Raw genomic sequence first — 15,860 nt, 5'->3', positions numbered from 1 at the left:
TTAGGGTTGATTGCAACTTTATAAATCTTATTGAGTTTAAACATGACACTTAGAAGACCGTCAATAAAGTTAAGAACTTTTACAAAGTCTTTCAGCTGTCTTTGGTACGCTAAGTGTCTTTACTGGCTTTTGTTTAACGTTTCACCCGTTTTTTCTAATATCGGTTGTTGTTTTTTTAAAATTCTGAGGCCAACGCTTGTAAAAGTTTAGTATGGCTTCATTTTTTACGGATCTATATATATATAATAGTTGGTAAGAACTTTTGGGTTGTCTTAATACAATTTTCATTTGACTAGGTATCTTCTTACCGCTGCCTTTATCACTGAAAATTTTTAGTCACAGGGCAAAAAACTATGCCCTCGAACTGAAAAATATTGGCAGATGATGAAATATCTGTTATATGTTGTTATAAACAAAAATATTCCAGTCAGCGTGTGATTTCTAATTTGGCCATCCCACGCGTCACTAAATGCATGAAGTTCCTTTACTTCTTCAGGTATCGTTTCGAGAAAATCAAAAAGAAAACTACAAACATCAGTTGGATTCCTATTGGCGGTCCCGTCAATGCATGTATAAAATACAATCCTGTATCATGAATATTAAATACGCAAAACCATAACTTACGTAAGTAGAACAAATCCTGGACCAGAACAAAACCATGAATGAAAGGGGGAGGTTTTGCATATAATGAATGTTACGATCAACACATCATTTCTGATTTTACAAACCTCAGATATTTCTTTGTATTTATTGTAAAACTTCTTTGCTCAATTTTTTTTGAATTTTAAAACTCTGCGACTGCAACTCTTTTTGCCACATTGTTTTGTGTTGGAGAAGTAATTTTAGTGTTTAGCCTCTTCACAAGTCGAGATCTACTTGTGTTTGACCAAACCTGTGTCCGAAGTTGTCGTTAGAATATTTTAAATAACATTTATATTTTACAACTTTTTCTAGTCTTGGGTCACTGTCACTGAAAAAGACCTGCATTTTTTTACTGCCAGATATGCTTCTAGATAAATAACAGTGCTATATGTACAATGTTCCTCCTTTAAAAGAAAAAATGAAACATATCACAGGTTATTTCTGGTTCTAAAGTATTTCTCCGGTTTTTATTCTTTCCTCTCATACCTATTGGCTTTAAGTATTTTGTTCAAACCTTAAATCACTTTGTTTTACATTGAATGAAGACTCATAAACCCTTTGCGACAGACTTCAACGCGACTCGCACTTTTAATAGCAGAGTATTTAAAAGATGTATTTTGCTTTGATTTGGACAATAAAGTTCTATGTCTATATTTGAAAATTCTATCGATTCGGCCTAAAAGATCCGTATTCCTTTCATTTCCCCTCTTAGCGTGGCCGATTATTCTGGTTCTTTAATGTGCTGGGCTTTATCAAAATTTTAACGTTTTCTCCTTGGTTCAGCGGTACTCTCCTCTGAATCGGATGACATTTTCAAATTACTATTATGAAACACTTTTTGTGTTAATTATTTTATGCGTTGAAAACAAACGAATAAATACAAAGTCGTTTGTGAAATCGCACCAATTGTATTTTATACGAGCTGCGAGTTGAATACGGAATAATGATAGTATCATATTGAATTATCATTATCGAATATTATAAGATATTCTCGAAAGCAATTTTTTATAACCCAAACAACCTTACAATCGTCGTTGTTGTCGTATTAATTAAAAATAGACGAAAATAAACGAGACATTCTCGCTGGTACGATTGTGAGTGGAAGAAAGATAACATTCCTAGAACTCCCATCTTTCCACTCAACATAAACTACAAAGCTGAATTTGTAAATGTAGCTTCTATGAACTATTATCTTTTACACTCTTATTTAATTAACTTATTTAATGTATTTCCCATCTAAGTTTTTTTTTTTTTTTTTTTTTTTGAATATTATCTACTCAGCAATTCAAATGTTTGTAAGAGTTCTATTTTTCAAAAAATAAAATGAAAACTAATTTATTTTTACTTCAAACAACGATCATTACAAATCTGCAAAAAAAATTGGAAAAAAAAGGGGAGGAGGAAAGGAGGGGTTATGCGAATCTAGACAAGCGCCACAAGTCAATACTGTGATAATTTCGAAGATTCTGCATTGTGATAACATTATTTCTTTTATGTTATGATGTCTCCACTTTATACTAGAGAAAAAATAATGTACTTCATGAGATGAGCGTAAACACGCTTAAAAGTTACGAGAAGCCTTTCTCGGGAACTCTTACATAAGTGGAAATCGCGCTTAAGACGCCGACTGAATGTCACAAATCACGATGGAAGAACGTGGTTTAAATAATGCCAGAACGAAAATCAGAATTCACAGAAACCTCGGAATGCTTTTCTCTCAATTATTCTTCCTAATTATTCGTTGTCTATTAACAGTTACTATTCGCATCAACAGTTACTATCAGCATAAATTTATATATATCTTTTTAGTTCATGCTCTCCCCTTTTCTTAAGATAATTTTTTTTTACCATAGAAAAATCACTTATCTTGATAAATCAAAATTAGCTGTGCATCTCATTTAAACGGAAGTCATCTAAAAACAATTTTAAGGAATAATTCTCAAATGCTGTATAAATAAAAGCCAAACCTATTTCACATGAAATTTTAAAAAATTACATACCCCTTATTTATGTAGATATAAAAGATATCTTGTAAAGTAATTTTTTTTAGAAAATTCTATTTGCACGAGCTGTTTAACCTGTTTGCACGATGGATCAAAATGCTGATAGGTATTGGATGCAAGTTTTTAAATTATATAAATATAAAATGTGATTTTTAAAAATATCTATTTAATGTGATTTTTTAGTGCAGCAAATTTTAATTTTTTAAGTAAAGCAAAAATCAAGGCAGAAATTCAAAGGCATGTAAGAGCAGAAGAAGCTGCATATCGTTGTGTTGAACGATTAGCTGTTGTTGAATGCATTACAAAACAAGAGTTTAGACATGTGGTAAGCTTATTACAAAAATGAGCACATTATTGTTTAAATTGATAATAGAATAAGTTTTTTTGCAGAGAAAGTAATTTTTTCATTAATCTTAAATTTGTTTTACAAAGTTCAAAATTATGCTAAAATTTACTGTATTATGTACTCAATATCTTTATTGATATTTACTTGAAATTTGATGCACCACTTGTGATTTATTTGGTTAGATAACATCTGATCATAAAAGATCAAGGTGTTGTATGATAGAAAAAGATAATTAATAATTGATTTAGTGTTCTTTAATTTGATATGCTTCATGTGTATATGATTTCATGCTATTTTATATTAATAGTTCTACTATAACTTTAGTAAACAAAACTTTATGAAATCACTTTTATTGAAACATATATTGCTCTATATTTAACACAAATACATTATTTTTTGGGTTAAAGTATAGTAAGGAAATATGAGTGTTTCATATTTTATAACAATAATCAATACATCCACAGAGCTGCATATTTTTTAAAGTCATATTTCTGTTAAACATTATAGTATTTAGCTTCATTTCATACCAACTGTGCCAAGTCCTATAAAATTTCTTTTCATCGGTTTCAGTTTTATTAATATCAAGCATTTTTCAAAGCATTAGTTTTCAACTTTTTAAACATATTTTAAAATAAAAGCAAACACTATTTTTAAAATGTGTACTTCTAACTTGTTCTTAACTTATCATTACTATTTTAATAAATGAAGTGTTAAAGTTTAACTCATTGTCCAATCTGGCAGATATTTAATTGAATTTCTAAAAATAATTTTTTGCAAGAAAAGATTTTTAGTTAAATTTCAAACAAAAAGAAAGAAGAATATCAATTTTTACTGTAAAAAACATTTTTTTTGTGGAATCATATGTTTTCAATTAATGACTTTTAATACTAAAATACACCTTAAGCATTGGTGTTTTGTATTTATCAAAGCTATCATCTATTTATAAGGATGAATAAAGGTTATTTGTGTTTTAAAGTCTTGTGCATTTTTATATTAATTGTTTTTACAATATTATATATATATATATATATATATATATATATATATATATATATATATATATATATATATATATATATATATATATATATCTGTATGTATGTATGTATGTATGTATGTATGTATGTATGTATGTATGTATGTATGTATGTATGTATGTATGTATGTATGTATGTATGTATGTATGTATTTGTATTTGTATTTGCATAAAAGTTAATCAATTGATAAATATATATTTTATAATATTTGCAAAGTAGTTCCTTTACAGATTATTTGCATATAAAATACATAGTGTCTCTATGATATATATCAAGTACAAGTTTTATTTAAAATCTAAGATCTAATTAATTTTAAACTGCTCGTTATATTAATAGTTCACTTTAGTGCACTTTTAGTCACTTTTTAAGATTACTGATTGTTTTAGTCACTTTTCAAGAATACTGATTGTTTTAGTTGTTTTTTAAGATTAATATTTCTAGATTTATCGAATGATAAAAAACTCTTAATTTACACTCTACAGATTGTGCCATGAGGAGTATTGTTTATATTTTACAAAACTATATTTCTACCACTTTTAAAATTTCTTTTTAAGTTTGTATATTGGTAAATAGAATTTTCTGTATAACAATATTATATTATTAGAAAAATACTGTTATCAAATGTTTTTATGCAGTAAAATGACAAATTTTTTAAATTTAAGGAAAATGTACAGAACATAATATTGATGGTTATACTTTGGATAATATATAGAACATATTTATGGTTATACTTTGGGTAATATGCAGAAACATAATATTTATGATTATACTTTAATAGCTAAACATCATTACAATCTCCCATTATAATGATATTACTGAAGAGCGTTTTGTTTCAAATATGTGTGGATATGCTTTATGTGCTAACAAGATCCCTAAGGTAAATAGAAGAATTTTGTATTTTTTTTTATTACAAAAGTTTATATTGTTACATTACATACATTGACTAGTTTAAAAAGTTATTATAAAAATTATTTTTTACTCATTAATTTTTTTTTTATTAATAAGATAATTTTTTAAGCAGGATTATTGTTAAAAGTCAGTGTTTGTAAATTGATAAATAAAATTTAGTGTTAACAAAAACTTCAGTGAAAAAGAATGTTCAATGAAAATTTTTCTTTTTTTACGGTTTTTTTCTGACAAATAATTTTTTACAGTAAGTCTAATATGGAGCTTATTTAGGTGTTAAAACAAAAGTTTCATATTTCAATGATTTCAAACAAAGTCTATGATATTGCAGAACGCAAGGTATGCTTTCCTTACTGTAATATTTTTTTAAATTGATATTTATTAAGTTTTGGCTTCTTGTTTAATTAGGATTTTTTAAAGTTTTTTAAGGTGCTTTTTTTAAAAAAATTTAAGTACTAATTGCTATACTAACTCTAATTTATAAAGTAATTTTTGAGCATTTTATAAATATATTGTACAAGTTTTTGCAATCAGCAAATAATCTGGTTTGTTCTAGCAGTTCTGTTCATTTAATTGTTTTAAAGCAAGCAAGCATGTGGAAAGACAGATCCAAGAGTCTCCTTTGTGGCTAAGAAGTCCAAGGTATGCATCATGCATATGTATCCTGGATTACTGCAGGTTTATGTAAAAAAAATAAAACATGCAAAGCAAATATTTTCTTCATGTACAAATCATACAGTTTATTTTAAATATTTTTTTTCTTAGTACAGAAAAGCAAATCACATTTATTGATGAAGAGAAAGATAAAGCACCTCTTGTACATGAGTATGTGTCCTTTTTATTCTTTTTAAATTGATGAATTTCTTTGAATGTTAAAAGTTCTCAATGTAGTTTGTTGTTAAAGGAAATCATTTGTGTATAATTATATAAATCAACTAAAAAAGTTGCATAAAGTTTTTTGAAAAATGTTTTTTTAGTTGTGAGATCAAATTAAAGGAGAGGTTAAAACTTACAGATGATAATGAAAGGTTTTTAATTTTTTTTTTTTTTAAAGTATCCTCATTTTTGCTCTATGATCTTTTGTTTTTTTCTTACACAGTTCTAAATATAATATAGAATAGTAATATATATATATATATATATATATATATATATATATATATATATATATATATATATATATATATATATATATATATACATATATATATATATATATATATATATATATATATGTATATATATATATATATATATATATATATATATATGTATATATATATATATATATATATTTATATATATATATATATATATATATATATATATATATATATATATATATATATATATATATATATGTATATATATATATATATATATATATATATTTATATATATATATATATATATATATATATATATATATATATATATATATATATATATATATATATATATATATATATATATATATATATATAAATCAATTGTTATTTTTATCTTAAAAATGACATTAGTAGAAAGAATACATTGAATTTTGAATGCTCATAGTATTAACCATTTGCATGATTTTTAATCTTTTAACAATTTAATTGTTGTAGTAAAATAAATTTATATTTATTTTACATCTTACTAACTTGAAGTTTTACACATATTGAAAACTATAATTAAGATTTTAGTAAACCATCAATCTTTTGCTTTCAGTGATATTGAAGAATCTGACATAAAAAATAAAAACTGCAACCATGATGCCTTAGAATATTTTACTCAACTAGACACCAATCAAACAACACATGCAAGTAGCCCACAAGTAAGCAAAAATGGTGAAAAACACACAATCTTAATATCACCAGATAAAATAAAACAATCTTCTAAATTAAATACAGATTCAGTCAATGACGATATCAAGATGTTGAATGAGTTGGTCGTCACCTTAAAAGATTGGTTTACACAAAAGTCTTATGATTTCCTGTTTAATAGCAAAAAAACTGTAGTAAGAGCTGATTCGACAGATGTTAATAATAAAAACCAAGCTGACATAGCAATTACTCAGAGTTTTAATGAAAAAGCAGCAAATTTCTTGTTGAGGCAACCTGAATGGCTATCTGAAACAATTGTATCTAATAAGCACCAATTAACCAAAAGTGACAATGAGGTTTATTTTTTATGGATTTTTTTTTAAGCTGTTGAAGCTTACCAAATGAATTTTTTAAATTTTATTTATCACTTTTCTTTGATAAGTTTACAATGTCAACAAATTATGTCCATTTGAACTCTTTTAGTTACATTAAAAATATTTTTACTTAAAAATAAGTTTCTAATGTAATACTACTTAAAATTAAATTTTTTTTTTTCTGCTACTACAATTTCAAACTGAACCCAGAAATATTTTAATGGGTTGGGGGGGTGGGGGTCTTGAACTTTCATTACTTATGATCCACATTAGCTTCAATCTTATGAATTTTCCTTTCCAGTTTCACTACCATAATGAAAAGGTGGGTATTGAGAATTGTAACACTCAGACTGTTTATACGATAAAATTTCATTTCGTTGAAAATTCAAATTTTGTTGGGTTTCAAGACCCTCCAGGCCTCCCCTAAATTTGCTGCTGCATGAAATTTGTTAATTATATAAAGTTATATCATTTATATAATTTAAAATCATTTTTAAAAAATGTATGTTATTATACAAGGCAAAAGATTAGTTTTTTTTTACTCCTGCTATTTTTTGATTTTAAAATAGTCTGTGTTTAAATCTTTTTCAAACATTGGATCTTCTTTAAATAGAGTTTGTCAACTCCACCTTTAATAGTGGACTCAAAATCACAGTCTGTTATCAGAAAAAGGGTTGTTAAGGAGAAACTTTCATCCAGGTATTATTTTTTAAAGTATTTTTTCTTATCATTTTTCATTTGCTTTTAAATAAAATTTTCTTCATTGATAACTTTGCAAGTATTTTGACATTTAATCAATTTTATTTATATTAAATTATATACATTTTATGCATGTACAAAAACAAACGATAAGTTTTTATTGTATTTATTGTATATATTATACTAAGTGTCTACTTGATGAGCCTTAATCTTATTATGGCAAATGTTAAAATTTATTTTTGTTTACATGGCCTTTTTTTAAGAGAGTTTTTTTCAAAGGTAGTCTAAGATAAGTTTCCACTATAAAAACAGCATATCAAAATGATAACAGCAAAAAAGTCTATAAAAAACAGCATTTCAAAATGATACAACAAAAAGTTCAGTAAAATGAGATTTTTTAAAAAAAAATTCATTTTTAGGTTAGGGTGGATTAGTGACCTTTTGAGTGCTATAAATAGAGATTAACCTTGCTTTTTACCTTAATGTTTCATTGCATTAAAGCAACTACTAATGTTAAACTATTTTCTCTATAGTTTGAGAAAACTTTTATTTGTTGTTGGAATGACAATTACAGATCTATCCGAATGTGGATTCTTTTCTCTCATTGATACGTTCAGGTATTTGTTTCTTTTTTTTGAAAAAAACGTTTCTTTGAAGTTCCTATTATTATTTTTTTTTTTTAGTTTCCTTTAGTGTTTGCTTATTTTTTTACACCTGTTTTTGTTTAAAATTTAGATTCACTAGTAAAAATATTGTTTTAAAACCAAAGCAATGGCACAATATAAGTCTTGTTATATTAAAGTTGTAAGTTTTTGTATTTTGTTCATCATACATCTTAAGATCTTACAGCACAGTAGTTAATTTAAAAAGAATAAGTCTTTGTATTTTGTTCATCATACATCTTACTACATTGAAATTTAATGTCTCGTAACTTTTTTTCAGATTAAGCAACTTGAACCACGAGTTAGCAGATTCATTTGTCAAGCAATCTATTGAAATTAATGAGTTAGCACACAAGGAAGGTCTTATTACAGTGGATAATTTAAGTTATATTGTTGAATCACTGAAGAATGTTTAATGTCATAAACAATCTTATTAAGTTTAATATTGTCAAGTTTCACTTATCTAATAAATAATATTTATCTGATCTATGATATGCAATATTTATTTTTTATTTGATGATTTTTATTTGTATTAAGCATAAAAACACTCAAAAAAATTTTATGGGTTAGCAGCTTTTTTTTAATTTAAAATTGAGTTTTCTTACCCTAGCATCCTTTTGATTTAAATATTTGTGTTTTTATTTTAATTTTACTACATTAACTTGTAGTTATATAATGGCAGATGTAAATAATGATGTATTGGATTCTTGCAAAACTACTGGTGAGACAATGTTATTGTTGGTCGATAATGGTTTAGACAACAAAGTTGAAAAACATGTCGTTGCAGAAAAGGCTTTTGAGAAAAATACAGGATGTTGTGAAGTCCCCAACAGTTTAAAAAGTTATTTACCACCTCGTGGAAAGCCTGCAAAATTTTTTACTGTAGTATTTTTGTGCTTTATTATTTGGGGCACTTTGTATGTTATAACAGGCAAAGATGCTTTACCTGGAGGAAACATATTTGCTGTTTATGCTTTACTGATTTGCACATCTCTAGCAGGCTTTATATTGCATTTGTTTTCTGTGCCTCCTCTTTTTGGAATGCTGGTTGTAGGTTTTATATTAAGAAATGTACCTAAAATTAATGTTGCTAAAGATATTAATCCAGAATGGTCTTCAACATTGCGAAGTGTTGCATTGGTTGTTATTTTGTTGCGATCAGGGCTAGGATTAGATATTGAGGCATTAAAAAAACTCAAGTTCACGGCTTCAAGATTGGCTTTTCTTCCTTGCATTACTGAAGCTGTTACAATTGCGATTTCAGCATATTTAATATTGGGGATGCCATGGTTATGGGGGTTTCAGTTAGGGTGAGTTAGTAGTTGTGAGTAGTGAAAAATATAGCTTATAAAATGTAATGTATGTAAAAAAAATTTAGTAAAATGGGTTCAAGCAAAAAAATTTACTCATGGTTTTGTGGAGTTTTAAAGTTGTTTTATATAAATACTAATAAAATAGTTTTATCATGTTTTATTTTATTTTTTTTTCATTTATAAAAATGAAAAATAAAATTATACATACTTTAGTTTCATCTTGAGTGCTGGTTCTCCTGCTGTTGTAGTCCCTCAAGTATTACTTCTACAAGAGAAAGGTTATGGTGTCCAGAAGGGAATACCCACACTAGTAGTAGCTGCGACATCTTGTGATGATGTGCTTGCTATAAGCATGTTTGGTGTATTTTTTGGAGTTGCATTTTCAGATGGTTAGAGGTTTTTTAAATGTTTAAAATTTATGATAATGATGTATGAGCATAGTTCTGTTAAATGTTTTGTTGTATTTCTGGTAATGTAAAGATATTTTTTACTAGACTTTTTTTTAGGTAATTTATTATTTAATATTTTTCGTGGTCCTTTGGAGACTGTTATTGGATTATTGGGCGGATTTGTTATTGGTTTATTGTTGTGGTATATACCATGGAATAAAGGGGTAAAATTAATTTTATTATTCAGTCATAATTAGTTTTTTTTTTTTTACTTTTTTTCATTTTAAAATTGAAAAAGGATTCTTATTGATAAAATTTTTTTTTTTTTTATTGAGAAATCAATCTCAATAAACAATAAAATTTAATATGACCACTATTCTATCTTATCACTATGAAATTTTTTGATAATTTATACATACTAGATTCTGATGATGTTATCTTTACAAAAAAAAGTTAAAAGCTAGAATTCTAGAAATTACAAAGTATAAAGCAATAAAAAGGACGATGTTTTTTGTGCTTTTGTTCATTAATTTGTGTCAAAAAAAAATTGCATTTTTTCAACCAAACCAGGTTCTACCAGGTAAAACTGTTTTGATAAAATCTGTTTCTTTTGTGTTTGAAAAATTTTTACTAACATCTTTTAAAAGTTGACTACCAAAAACTTTACAATGTTTCCTAACAATTTAGTCCTATGTTTTGCCACCTCATGCATATTTGATAATTTTGGATACACAAATCTTGCTATCAATTAAGCAGAATTTTTTATCCTGTTGTTTCTGAACATTCACAAATGACTGTACTTTAAGTAATTGAAGTACTTTAAGCAACTGAAAGTATCCTTTGAAATTTAAACAATAAAACCACAGTATGTATCTCATTTGGTATTGTAAGTCTATCTCATTTGGTATTGTAAGTAATATTTGCTTGATAATATGCAGTTTGTATTTAAAAGTCTAAAATGTCTGTTAAGATTAGAGAAGAACAAATTACTTATTAATTTTACTCATTACAAATTTTTTTTTTTTAATTCGTGTGGGTGATTAATCTAAAAGTAAATTCCGTTAATCTACATTTAATCTGATTATTTGCAAGATATTTAAAATTTCTTTTAAAGACGGTATCTGAACTGTTTATTTGATGTAATATCTAAAAGTGGTTGTTTAATTCATGTATGATAGTGTTATAATTTCCATTTTTAACAACAGAAATTTATTTTTCCTATTGTTTTGTTTTAAAATTTCTATTATGATAAAAGGTATTAGTAAATTTTAAAATACTTTCCCAGGTTATAAATTCAGAAATCAATGAATTGAAAGAGATTTCTGTTGTTTTTTCAATCACAAATCCTGAAATTGGCGAAGAGCACTTTTGTTGGATACACCTTTTGTGTACATTTTGAGAAAAACTTTTATGGCATAAGAAGGCTATACAGCTGGTTCAAGTATTTTTATTTTTTTAACACAAGAGATTTAAACGGGTGCACATTACATAAGACAAAAACAAAATACAAGTATCCATTGAACAATATACATTACATGAAATTTAAAATACATTTTATTTGTTACATAATATTTAGTTAGTATGTCTGGACTGTATTTTGAAGCTTAGGGACATTAATAGGAACCGGACACATTTGACCTGTAAAAATGGAAAGATCTATGCTATTCAGTACACTTTTTATTTGCCTATAAATATGTGATATTTTTTGCCTGAAAATTGTTTGCAAAAAATTTTCCTTTTTATGTTTGCCTATAATTCTTCAATAGGCTGCAATTCTGAACATTCAGCAGACTCATCTTTGAGAAGAAATAGTATTTTTTGATTTTCTCAATTTATCCAAATAAATAACCAATTAATGTGCCAAGGCTAAATTTGGCAAGAACTGAACTTAGTCTCTCAAGTGATTTTTTCAAATAATTTATTTAACAACAGAAATGCATTACACTGAATTGTCACCTTTTAATACCTAAACCCATTTTTTAAAAATTCAGTTTAGAACTTCTATTTTAACTGATGCAGAACTTTTTGTTCAATTTTGTTGTGCAATTGCTTGCAGATAATCATTCATGATGATAATAATCTTGACTTTGCCATTCATTACCATCTAAATTAAAATAGGACTCGTCATCAATCATTACTTAAATATTCTCTTTTGCTTTCAAATTATTAGCAACTAATCTTTGAAGTCTAGTATGTTGGGTTCTGGCCTGATTTTTAGCTTTTTTTAGACGTTTTTTTTGGATTTTCTCATGATACTCATCTTATTTAAAGTCTTTTTATTGGTTGGCCATGATAATTTTTGTCCACTTAACTGATAGTTGCACATTTTTGTGCTCAACAAACTTCACTTTTTGTAGCTGGGGATTTAATACCTGAACTTTTTAATCTCTCTAAGGTAATATTATTCTTATATTGCTTTAGAATATTATGAATTGTTGTTTGTTAGAATTCTAGATGAAAAAAATATTTGACAATGTCAGGCTTTGAGGCTTCTGGATTTCAATTACAAAAAACCTTAATATTCTGTTCTTTTTCTGCCCTGCTTATCTTGCTACAAAATATTAATTAATTGGAACAAAATAATATGCACCTAAATGTGCTGAGTGTTGTTTCATTACCCAAATACTTTATTATTCTGATGTTCCTAATTTGAATTCTGTTTAGACTCAAAGTTTGTGCAGACTTTCTTTATGCAAATGTTATTCTTAGAGTACTCTAGCTGAAATCCAAAAGCATATATAATAACCTTTTCTAAGCTTGAAAATTTTCTTTAAAATGCTTTCTTAGTTGAATTTGGTTTTCTAGGTATTTCAAAAGTTTTATTTAAAGCTTTTGACTGCATCAATTTATAGGCCAAAGTTGCTAACAATAAAATTTTTTATTGCTTGAATAAATTATATTTATAATTTCTGCACCAGGTTTTTTTTTTGTAGCATACTTGTATAAATTGATCAACCATATGTTGTTGCTCATAAAATTCTAATGATCATGTGAATCCAACAGTTTTCGTGATCCAATTTGATCACATATTTTTAGAAGCTGATAAAATAAAACTAGTTTTTTTGTAAAAGACCATTGTTTTATTGTAATTTAATTTTTGAATTGTTACTGTAGAAAAATGTTGTAGCCCTCCGTTCTGCTTTGCTTCTTTTTTGCTGCTTGCTGTTTCTTTTTGGTTTTGTGTTGATTAAGTTAAAAGGGGCTGGTGCTCTAGGAGTGCTTTGTATGGCAACTGTGGCTGGTTATGGATGGGGTGAAAAAGATAAAGTAAGTCTACAGTGAAATAATTTGCTCTAAGTTTTGTTTTTATTGAATTGATGTATTTGATAATATTTTTTTAAGTTGCATGTGGAAAAAGTGTTTGGCATGATCTGGTATTATCTTGAACCTTTATTATTTGGTCTCATTGGTGCTGAGGTTGTTATAGAGTATTTAGTTGGAAGTCTTATTGGTGAGTTAGTGGTAGTTTTTTTAATTTTATCTGTAGATAACTTTATATTGCATTTAATTTCTGTTTAACAATTGTAAAGATTTTTTTTCTAACCTTTTATCTAAGAAATTTTACTTGGATTTAAAAATCTTAAAAAAGCATTTTGGTGAATTCTAAAGTTTTAAGGTTTAGAAATTTTTTACCTATTGTTTTGACTTTAAAAAGTCAAGAGAAGTGCAGTTAAGTTCTAGTAACTCAAACATCAGCTCACTCAAACTTTTGTCTCAAACTGAACATTTGAAATTGTCTGATCAGTTTCAAGTAAAATTTTCTGGTTAATGTTTTTTTGTTTATATTTATTATTCTTTTAATCTATTTTATGCTCAGTTATTAATATTTTTATGAATTTGTACATTTTTTTAACAAAAGGGAAAGGTTTAGCCATACTGCTTCTTGGACTTCTGGTTCGTTCTATCACTGTGCACTTGGTAGTGTCAGGAAACAACCTTAACTTCAAGGAGAAATTGTTTTGTGCAGTTACTTGGCTACCTAAAGCAACAGTACAGGCAAGCAAATTTTCACTTATTTAGCTATAAGGGCTTAATAATTCAAGAGATCCCTCTGGCCTAGTTAATAGATTAATGAAAAGGTTTAAAAATGACTATAAATGAGCGGATAATACTGATTACTAACAAAATCAAATACAACGGAAACTGATGGTGAGTGAGTCAAGAGTCAAAATTATAACAATGACCTAATAAAACTGATGACAATATAAAAAATACAGTAAGACAACAAAATTATAAAACTTATGACAAACAAATACCAAAGGATAGTCGGGTAAATTCACATTTTTCTTAAAATTTGCTTGGATGACCTTACTCATAACTAATGTAAATAAAGAAAATCGTTTAAGAGAAATTGGTATTTATGTTTTGGTATAGAATTATCTATAGAATGATTATCTATAGAATGATTATGTAGAGATTCTGAAAGTTTTACTTAAACCTCAAAAAAAGAATAGAAAATCATCTAAAACAAAAATGAAAAAATTTTTTGAATTTAGTTTCAAGCTACTTATCAATGTAATATCATTCCAAACAAAAACTAATTTAAAGGTGATCGTTCGAAGTGCTAATTTACGAACTCCATTTAAAAATGCATTAGCCCTTTTTTTACCTCAAGCGTTTCCTGCAACATTTAGATTGTAACTGACAATATTTGTTGCAACTAGCAGTTCAAGACATCCTATTATCTTATTGTTATTTAAAAACTGGGTCTAAGTTCAAACCTTAATTTCAAAATCGTTTGACATTTCGAACTGAAATTTTGTGTTTGTGTTAGTTACTATAGAGCATGTTAACTCATCTTATTTCAAAATCTAAAAAAAAAAATATTTGGTGATATTGTGTTTTTACACCGCATTAACATAAAAAAGTTAGAGAAAAGCAAAAAGCAAGACTGCATTGACGCAATAAACGAAGAATGTGCCATTAATTAGTTGATGATTTTTGAATTGATTTTTTGTGTTGATCATTTTTAGGCTGCAATCGGCTCTATCCCTTATTCTACTGCAAAATCACTTGGCCTCTATAAAAAGTGGCAGGGACGAGTTGGAATAGAAATCTTGACTATAGCTGTCCTTTCCATTCTTGTGACGGCACCTTTGGGAGCTCTTTTAATTGCATTTAGCGGCCCGAAGTGTCTAACTAATAAAATCAATGATAAAGAAGTTACTTGCGACGTTCAAGAATCAGTTCATTGATTCTTAACTGTCAATTGTCTGTTGACATCCACACAGCGTTATTCGCTCCAAATGCGTTCAATGCGAGCGTTGGTTTATTCAGAGAGCAAGTTTTACTGCTTAATTAAATTTCTTGTTTTTCTTTTATACGCATCGTACTAATAGGGTGGCGTTATTTTCTACATCAATATTTTCTTGCAAATAAAACGTTTTTTAATCGTGTTTATAATCGTGTTTATAATTGTTTATAATCGTGTTTATAATTGTGTTTTTTAATCGTGTTTATAATTGTGTTTATAATTGTGTTTGTTAAGCGTGTTTATATTCGTGTTAATAATCGTGTTTATAATTGTATACAGGTTTCTGAGATTATTTAAATTTTTTATTTTTTGAAATAAGAATATTTTATAATCATTAGTTTTTAAAAATAGGTTTTATTTACTTTAAATTTTAATTATTTTTTTTATTTTTATGAATTATTAGTGACAAAATGGTGAAAAAATGATGGCCAAG

At 26.7% G+C, this 15,860-nt stretch overlaps 2 protein-coding genes across 5 annotated transcripts; both read left to right on the top strand.

The window, feature by feature from the left end:
- Positions 1–2,172: 2,172 nt before the first annotated feature.
- LOC149879153 (putative RNA polymerase II subunit B1 CTD phosphatase rpap2) lies at positions 2,173–9,062 on the top strand. 2 transcript variants are annotated; one of them, XM_090071612.1, is made up of 12 exons: positions 2,173–2,751; positions 2,853–2,970; positions 4,807–4,905; positions 5,208–5,273; positions 5,491–5,576; positions 5,700–5,759; positions 5,912–5,962; positions 6,642–7,092; positions 7,724–7,809; positions 8,343–8,426; positions 8,545–8,613; positions 8,752–9,062. In XM_090071612.1, the coding sequence occupies exons 1-12, from the start codon at positions 2,732–2,734 to the stop codon at positions 8,885–8,887; spliced, it is 1,326 nt and encodes a 441-aa protein (XP_089927738.1). In that variant the 5' UTR covers positions 2,173–2,731; the 3' UTR covers positions 8,888–9,062. The 2 variants fall into 2 exon arrangements, with proteins under 2 accessions (XP_089927738.1, XP_089927739.1); XM_090071613.1 differs by having other exon boundaries at positions 2,286–2,751; positions 2,858–2,970.
- An 84-nt stretch (positions 9,063–9,146) lies between these two features.
- LOC149879152 (sodium/hydrogen exchanger 9B2-like) lies at positions 9,147–15,500 on the top strand. 3 transcript variants are annotated; one of them, XM_090071609.1, is made up of 7 exons: positions 9,147–9,781; positions 9,998–10,173; positions 10,291–10,397; positions 13,288–13,440; positions 13,516–13,624; positions 14,033–14,169; positions 15,147–15,500. In XM_090071609.1, the coding sequence occupies exons 1-7, from the start codon at positions 9,147–9,149 to the stop codon at positions 15,366–15,368; spliced, it is 1,539 nt and encodes a 512-aa protein (XP_089927735.1). In that variant the 3' UTR covers positions 15,369–15,500. The 3 variants fall into 3 exon arrangements, with proteins under 3 accessions (XP_089927735.1, XP_089927737.1, XP_089927736.1); XM_090071611.1 differs by lacking the exons at positions 13,516–13,624; positions 14,033–14,169; positions 15,147–15,500 and adding an exon at positions 11,459–11,596 and having other exon boundaries at positions 13,288–13,411; XM_090071610.1 differs by lacking the exons at positions 13,288–13,440; positions 13,516–13,624; positions 14,033–14,169; positions 15,147–15,500 and adding an exon at positions 11,459–11,614.
- The last annotated feature ends 360 nt before the right edge of the window (positions 15,501–15,860 follow it).

This window comes from Hydra viridissima, unplaced genomic scaffold, assembly GCF_058129835.1.
Source record: "Hydra viridissima isolate aposymbiotic clone 2 unplaced genomic scaffold, HvirCarnegie_v1 scaffold_14, whole genome shotgun sequence".
NCBI lineage: Eukaryota > Metazoa > Cnidaria > Hydrozoa > Anthoathecata > Hydridae > Hydra > Hydra viridissima.
Note: the sequence above shows the minus strand (reverse complement) of the source record. Positions and strands in the feature narration are given on the sequence as shown.